Source organism: Myotis davidii, unplaced genomic scaffold (genome assembly GCF_000327345.1).
Source record: "Myotis davidii unplaced genomic scaffold, ASM32734v1 scaffold164, whole genome shotgun sequence".
Classification (NCBI taxonomy): domain Eukaryota; kingdom Metazoa; phylum Chordata; class Mammalia; order Chiroptera; family Vespertilionidae; genus Myotis; species Myotis davidii.
The window spans coordinates 934,256-942,442 of NW_006296417.1; the positions used below are offsets into that span (position 1 = coordinate 934,256).

General features: G+C 55.3%; 1 protein-coding gene across 1 annotated transcript in view; it reads left to right on the forward strand.

Moving 5' to 3' along the window:
* Positions 1 to 8,187, forward strand: part of LOC102767618 (proprotein convertase subtilisin/kexin type 6) — a 72,214-nt gene that overhangs the window by 38,192 nt on the left and 25,835 nt on the right. Inside the window, exons 2-4 of the mRNA XM_015569106.1 lie at positions 1,606 to 1,788; positions 6,388 to 6,498; positions 7,614 to 7,757. Of these exons, the coding sequence (XP_015424592.1) occupies positions 1,606 to 1,788; positions 6,388 to 6,498; positions 7,614 to 7,757 (438 nt within the window). The remainder of the gene's footprint in view (positions 1 to 1,605; positions 1,789 to 6,387; positions 6,499 to 7,613; positions 7,758 to 8,187) is intronic.

An 8,187-nucleotide genomic window follows, 5' to 3' on the forward strand; every position in this document is an offset into this window, starting at 1 on the left:
AAGTGGGGGGCGGGGGAGGGGGGGGAGAAACACCGATGTGCGAGAAGCATATCCATTGGTGGTTTCTCTCTCTCCCTCTCACTTCCTCTCTGCAACCGATAAACACACATCCACTGGTTGCCTCATGCACGCACCCACCCAGACCCACCCTGACCGGGGCCAGGGATCGAACCTGCAACCCAGGTATGTGCCCTTGATGGGGAATCGAACCCATGACCCTTCAGGGCCCGGGCCAGCGCTCTAACCACTGGGCAACACTGGCCAGGGGCAACACTGTGTTATTTTTCACGTGAACGACCGTAACCTTACTGTTGCCCCGCTCTGTACGAATGGGTGTGGAGTCACCAAGAAGTAATCACTCCCCCCTCTCCCCTCCCCTCCCAGCCACCCTGCCGGCCGGGCCCCTCCCTGATCCCGTCCCCCGACCTCACACCCGACCTGCATGGGCAGGGAGGACAGATGAAGCTGGCTGTCCTCGTATTTGCAGGAAAAAAAACACAAAAACACACAAACAAAAAAAAACTGGCTCTTCCTGCAAACACCCCAATCTGGGCCTCTTATTTTTATGCCTTGGCGCCTGCCCCTTCCTTGTTTGGTGCCACAGCTGTTTTGTTTGTTAGTTTGTTTTGAATATATTTTTATTGATTTCAGAGAGGCAGGGAGAAGGGGAGAGAGAGAGAGGCATCCGTGATGAGAGAGAATCAGTGATGGGCTGCCTCCTGCACGCCCCCCACTGGGGATCGAGCCCGCAACCCGGGCACGTGCCCTGACCGGGAATCGAACCAGCGACCTCCTGGCTCGTAGGTCGGTGCTCAACCCCTGAGCCACACTACCTGGGCTCTTTCCAACAGCCAGTAAAGAGCAAGACAGAGGCCTTCGGAGACCAGTGACCCGACGTGCAGGGGTCGTCTCCTCACACACAAGGGCAAGTGGCTGCTCCCGGGAGGACCGTCTGTCCGTCTGTCTCCCTGGCCACATCCTTTCCCCAGGCGTCCTCGGACCCCCGCCCCCTCAGAAAGGAGGGACCCCCCGGGGAGCACAATGTGCTCAGCTGACCTCTGCCCAGTCCCCACGCCGGACCCGGACCCGCGTGCTTTCCTTGGCTCCCGCGTCGCCCTGGAGCGGAAGGAGCGACTGTTCATTCTTAGAGATTCCCGCTCACCCGGGGGGCGGGGAGGACGCGGTTTGTTTACGGAGGAGTGTTTTGGTGTAGACCTGGCGTGACACTCACTCAGTGCTTCGGGGACGCGTGACCCTGAGTGGACACCCTGTTCACGTCTCCAAGCGCGAGGGTGCAGGTCCAAGGCGGTGCTGCCTCTGGGAGCAGGAGGACCTTCGTAGAGAGGGTTCCAGAAGGCTGTTGTGGGCTGCAGGGTTTTGTGTGGCTTTTTCAGAGATGTTTTTATGGATTTCGGAGAGAGGGAGGGAGAGGGGGAGAGAGAGAGAGAGAAGCATCCATGATGAGAGAGAATCCTGGATCGGCCGCCTCCTGCACGCCCCCTACTAGGGATGGAGCCCACAACCAGGGCATGTGCCCTCGACCGGGAATCGAACCCTGACCTCCTGGTTCCTAGGTCGACGCTCAACCCCGGAGCCACATTTCAGAGAGGGGCAGGATGCGGGGTTTTGGAAACCGTTTGGAGGACTGTGTTCACGACTGACGTCCTGTTTCTTGTCTTGCAGATCGGAAACCTGGAAAACTACTACCACTTTTATCACAGCAAGACCTTCAAGAGGTCGACCTTCAGTAGCAGAGGCCCTCACACCTTCCTCCGAATGGACCCCCAGGTACAGCCCGCTCCCTGGGCAGGGTGGGTGCCTAGGGTGCTGCTGGCTGTTTTGTTTTTTAAAATATATTTTTATTGATTTCAGAGAGGAAGGAAGAGGGGGAGAGAGAGAGAAACATCAGTGACGAGAGAGAATCATGCCCGGATTGCGGGCTCCATCCCCAGTGTGGGGCGTGCAGGAAGCAGCTGATCAAGGATTCTCTCTCTTCATTGACGTTTCTCTGTCCCTCTCTCTTCCTCTCTGAAATTAATCAAGTCACCCCAGCAACATGAGCCCAGCAGGCAAGCGCAGCCCGCAGGCAGCACCCAGCAGGGCCTGCTTGGCCATCCCCGTGGTGTGGAGCAGGCAGGCCCCGCAGAGAGCACAGGACCATGGGGAGCAGGCCCGAGCCATGAGTAGGACATCCCCTGAGGGCTCCCGAATTGGAGGGGGTGCAGGTCAGGCTGAGGGACCAGTCCCTCCACCCCGTGCACGAATTTCATGCACCGGGCCTCTAGTATTAAAATAAAAGTAAAGTGCTATATTCGGTTTGAGTGTGTGGGCAACATCTTGCCAATTGTGCCCTCGAAGGAAGGAGATGAGAGTAAGGAAAGATTTCCTAGGCAAAGGCCCTGGCATTTAGTTTTTCTCCAATAAACATCCCTTTTCTACAGGACTTTTTTTTTTTTTAATTGATTTCAGAGAGGAAGGAAGGAAGAGGGAGAGAGAGAGAGAGAAACATCAGTGACGAGAGAGAATCATGGATCGGCTGCCTCCTGCAGGCCCCATAGTGGGGATCGAGCCCACTACCCAGGCAGGTGCCCTGACCGGGAATGGAACCGTGACCTCCAGGTTCCTAGGTCGATGCTCAACCACTGAGCCACACCAGCCAGGCTCCAGGACTTCTGAATAGACTCTTGGCAGGGCCGCTGTCGGAGCATCCTTGCAGCCAATAAAGAGGAAAGAGAGAAGGGAGTGGCCGGGCGTTCCACCGCTGCCCGTTGTGTCTGGCGGCTCTCACTCAGCGTTCGGCCCCGGAGAGCGTGATGGACAGCAGGGCCGGGCAGCCTCTGTAGAAACCGCCCGGTTCCCATGCAGACCCAGCCCCTTCGCTGTCGGTCCGACTCATCGCCGCTCCGCCTCCTCGCTCTGATTAAATGCAGGCTGTTCCCCCCAAAAGCGTGTATGCGCTCTCACGGCTGAGAGCTCAGTTTTGAAAATGAAACGTTCTTGTTATTTTTCCCTTTGATTTTTAGAGAGAGAGTGGAAAAGAGGTGGGGAGAGAGAGAGAGAGAGAAACATCGATGTGAGAGAGACACACTGATGGGTTGCCTCCGGCAGGTTCCCCTGACCAGGGCTGGGGATCGAGCCCGCAACCGAGGTACCTGCCCTTGACCGGAATCGAACCCAGGACCCTTCTAATCTGCAGGTCGACGCTACAACCACTGAGCCACACCGGCCAGGGCAGCCAGGCTGTTTTTGCAACCGCGTCTCAGGTGGAGAGCTGTGTTAATAGGATTATGAAAAGGCAAAGAGGATTTGAGGTTATTGAGGGGCTTGGGAACGCCAAGCCGCCCGCGTGTTGGGGATGACCGAACTGGAAATGAATGTTACGGAGCCGAGGGTAAAGGTCGGTCGAACGCACGCAGGCAGCGTTTCATTTTAATGAGCTCCAGTCCCCATTGTATGTATCAAGTGCCTCGGAAAGGGATGGAATTTACAGCGCACCCCCCGCCTCCCACAAGGACTGATAGCGCTTCCTTTTGTCAAAACAAGAGGAGGAGGAAGAGTTCAGACAGCTTTCGTCACCGGTTCTCTTTACATTCTTAATTCCTCTCCCTTGGTTTTTTTTTTTTTTACCGAAATGGTAAAACACAAAATTAAATTTAAAAGGCCTTGCCCTGGCCGGTTTGGCTCAGTGGATAGAAGCCGCCCGCGTGTTGGGGATGACCGAACTGGAAATGAATGTTACGGAGCCGAGGGTAAAGGTCGGTCGAACGCACGCAGGCAGCGTTTCATTTTAATGAGCTCCAGTCCCCATTGTATGTATCAAGTGCCTCGGAAAGGGATGGAATTTACAGCGCCCCCCCCCCACCCTCCTCCCAGAAGGACTGATAGCACGTCCTTTTGTCAAAACAAGAGGCGGAGGAAGAGTTCAGACAGCTTTCGTCACCGGTCCCAGTCAAGGGCACATGCCTGGGTACCTGGCTCCATCCCTACTTGGGGGCGGGCAGGGGGCAGCCGATCAATGATTCTCTTTCACCATTGATGTTTCTCTCTCTCTCTCCCTCTCCCTTCCTCTCTGGGAATAAAAATATATTTCAATAAAAATGTATTTTTAAAAATAAAATAAACAAAAGGCCAGTTTGCTTGAAGTACTTTCTTTTTTTTTCCAGTTCACCTTTAGAGAGAGGAAGAGAGAGGGAGAAACATAAATGATGAGAAGGAATCATGCATCAACTGCCTCCTGCACGCCCCACACTGGGGTTCGAGCCCGCAACCCGGGCTTGTGCCCTGACCGGGAATCCAACTGTGACCTCCTGGCTCATAGGTTGAGGCTCAACCACTGAGCTACACCAGCTGGGCTTGAAATACTTTCTTTCTTTTTTATTTTTAAATCCTGACCAGAGGATATTTTTTTCATTGAGTTTTAGAGAGAGTGGAAGGAAGGCAGAAAGAGAGAAAGTGAGAGAAACATTGATTGTTTGCCTCATGCACGCACCCTGACCTGGGCCGGGAGCCCAACCTGCAACCCAGGTACGTGCCCCGGAGCAGGAACGGAACTCGGGACCCTTCCGTGCGCGGGCCGGGGCGCTAACCACTGAGCACACCAGCCTGGGCTGGAAGCGCCGTCCGTGTTGCTCTGTGCCTTCCTGGGGAGCGCAGCCCGGCTGCTCTGAGAGCCCGGGACCGGTCGCTGGGCTTTTTCCAGAGCCTGTCATTGAAGCAAACTGAAAGCATTTGTTTTTGAGTTGTCCTTTGGCCAAACGTCTGGAGAAGGGTGGATGTTGCAGAGGCGCCGGCCAATGGCCGCGAGGCCTCCCACATTTTTCTTAAATTACTCGTTCTGATTCCCTTCCAAGCTGGCGTTGGGACGGTCCGATGTTGCTGCCCGCGTCTCCCAGCCCTCGCATTGCAGGGTGGTGATTCTGGCTCGGCCCTGGCCCGCCCTGCCGCTCCCGGCCAGATGGGTGACAGAAATAGAAAGATAAAGATGTTATTCGGCGGCTCGTCCGGGGGCCGTGGGAGCCTCCAGCTCGAGGCTTCATTGTAAATATGTTCTTATTGGTTTCGGAGAGGAAGGGAGAGGCAGAGAGAGAGAGAGAGAGAGAAACATCCATGATGAGAGAGAACCATGGATCGGCTGCCTCCTGCACGCCCCCTATTGGGGATCGAACCCACAACCCAGGTGCGTGCCCTGACTGGGAATCGAACCGTGACCTCCTGGTTCGGAGGTCAACACTCTAACCACTGAGCCATGCCGGCCGGGCTCAAGCCTTCATTTCAGCGATTTCCACTGAGCCTGTGTGTGTGTGTGTGTGTGTGTGTGAGTGTGAATGCTCACTCAAGGATATTTGTCCGTTATTTTTTTAGAGAGAGTGGAAGGGAGGTGGGCAGAGAGAGAGAAACATCGATGTGAGAGAGACGCATCTATTGGTTGCCTCACACACCCGCCCCAACCCGGGCCAGGGCTGGAGCCTGCAACCAAGGTACGCGCCCTTGACCGGAACCAGGCCAGGGCTGGAGCCTGCAACCAAGGTACGTGCCTTTGCCCGGAATGGAACCCGGGACCCTTCCGTCCACAGGCCGGCGCTCTACCCACTGAGCCACACCGGCCGGGGCTATTTCAGCGCTTTTGTCCCCTGGGGTTGCAACATGTTGATTTCCAGGACAGGAGCTGGCGTGCTGTTCCGTAACCTGGGGCTTTGCCCACAGAGTTTAATTGGAGTTTAATCGGGTTCCTCCTAGTCGTGAGGCAACGCGTCAGCAGGCCTTTCCCTGAACCGCAGCTGGGATGGTACCGGGCGGCTCTGTGTGCTCGCACCCTGGGACGTGCACACGAACAAGGAGTTCCTGGCCGGGAGACGGAAAGTGACCAGGCCGATCGCGGGGTCGATGAACTGAATCCCGGGCTGGGGGCAGCCCAACCTCCACAGACACAGACAACTTATCATTTTTCCAACGGGGGTGCCTTTCACATGAAAACGTCTCCTTGGAACTTGACCGTGGGAGACATCGAAGAGGACTCAGATATTCATGAAAAACACAGCTGCCGTAGCACCCATGCGGAAGCTGCATACAGTCAGGGGGATCATTTAAATTAAATCCTAACACTGCTCCTGTTCTGAGTGGCTCAGTGGTTGAGCATCGCGACCTAGGAACCAGGAGGTCAGGGTTTGATTCCCGGTCAAGGGCACATGTCTGGGTTGCGGACTCCATCCCTAATAGGGGGCGTGCAGGAGGCAGCCGATCCATGATTTTCTCTCATCATGGATGTTTCTCTCCCCCTCTCCCTTCCTCTCTGTAAAAAATCAATAAAATATATTTTTTTTAAAAAAATAAATAAATAAATTAGTTAGTTAATTAAATATATCGTAACTGCATTTCCCCCCTAAACAGGTGAAATGGCTCCAGCAACAGGAAGTCAAACGCAGGGTGAAGAGGCTGGTGCGCAGTGACCCCCAGGCCCTTAACTTCAACGACCCCATTTGGCCCAACATGTGGTACCTGGTGAGTGGGCGTTCGCAGGGGCCCTGGTCCCGGGAGGGGTTCGTTTCCCCCAGCGAAGCTGAATTCGCACAGTGACTCCAACAGACAGCCTTCATCTGGAGCGGAAAGCACTTCTTTCACGCTGGGCTGGCGGCCCAAGCTTTCTGGTGAATTATTATTAGACTAGAGCAGCGGTCGCCAACCGGTGGTCCACGGACCACTGCTGGTCCGTGAGGTCCGAAAGGTTGGTGACTGCTGTGCTAGAGGCCCGGTGCATAACATTTGTGCACTCGGGGGGGGGGGGCCTTCAGCCTGGCCTGCTCCCTTTCACAGTCTGGGAGCCCTTGGGGGATGTCCGACTGACGGCTTAGGCCCAGGAAATGGGCCTAAGCTGCCAATTGGACATCCTTAGCGCTGCCATGGAGGCAGGAGAGGTAGAACATAAATATGTTCTTATCGATTTCAGAGAGGAAGGGAGAGGCAGAGAGAGAGAGAGAAACATCCATGATGAGAGAGAATCATGGATCTGCTGCCTCCTGCACGCCCCCTACTTCGGATCCAGCCCACAACCCGGGCATGTCCCCTTGACTAGAATCGAACCCAGGACCCTTTGGTCCACTGAGCCAAACCAGCTAGGAGTGAATTCTTTTTGAAATGATACGAAATTCCCTGCGGGGCTCATTGAGCAGGGAGACGATTGGATGGCAGCCGTAGGGCTGATTTGGTGGAGATGCCGAGCCCCGGACAGAGGCCCCGAAGAAAGACAACGCCCTAGGGCAGTGGTCGGCAAACTGCGGCTCGGCAAACCGCGACTCGCGAGCCACATGCGGCTCTTTGGCCCCTTGAGTGTGACTCTTGCACAAAATACCGGCTCTTCCACAGAATACCGACTTCCATGCATGGGCCACGAAGTTTCCATCGCACTGTACTTGCGCCCGCACGTGGTATTTTGTGGAAGAGCCACACTCAAGGGCCCAAAGAGCCGCCTGTGGCTCCCGAGCCGCGGTTTGCTGACCACGGATCTAGGCTATCAGGGGCGCCAGAGAGCGCTTCCTCAGACCTGCACGGGGTGCCTCTGCTGGGTCTGGCTTTGTGTCTGTCCCGGGTCAGGACTGTCCGTGTGTCTTTCTGCGCAGCACTGCGGGGACAAGCACAGCCGCTGCCGCTCGGAGATGAACGTGCAGGCGGCGTGGAAGAGAGGCTACACGGGGAAGAACGTGGTGGTCACCATCTTGGATGACGGCATCGAGAGGAACCACCCGGACCTGGCCCCCAATTACGTGAGTCTGGCCTTGGCGTTCACGTGCTCGCTGTTCAGTCAGCACAGGGGACCCTTGAGCAGCACAGAGGGGGACCGCCCAGATCCCCTTATCGACGGATTGTTCCCCGCATGGATACTGTCACCGTATGGTTTTCTTTTCTTTTTTTTTGTTTTTCATTTAATTTTTTGTGTTTAAAGTCTCTTGCTCACAAAGTATTTTTTATTTTTATTTAAAAAAAATATTTTTGCCCTGACCGGTTTGGCTCAGTGGATAGAGCGTCGGCCTGCGGACTCGGGGGTCCCGGGTTCGATTCTGGTCAAGGGCATGTACCTTGGCTGCGGGCACATACCCAGTGGGGAGTGTGCAGGAGGCAGCTGATCGATGGCTCTCTCTCATCGATGTTTCTGACTCTCTATCCCTCTCCCTTCCTCTCTGTAAGAAATCAATA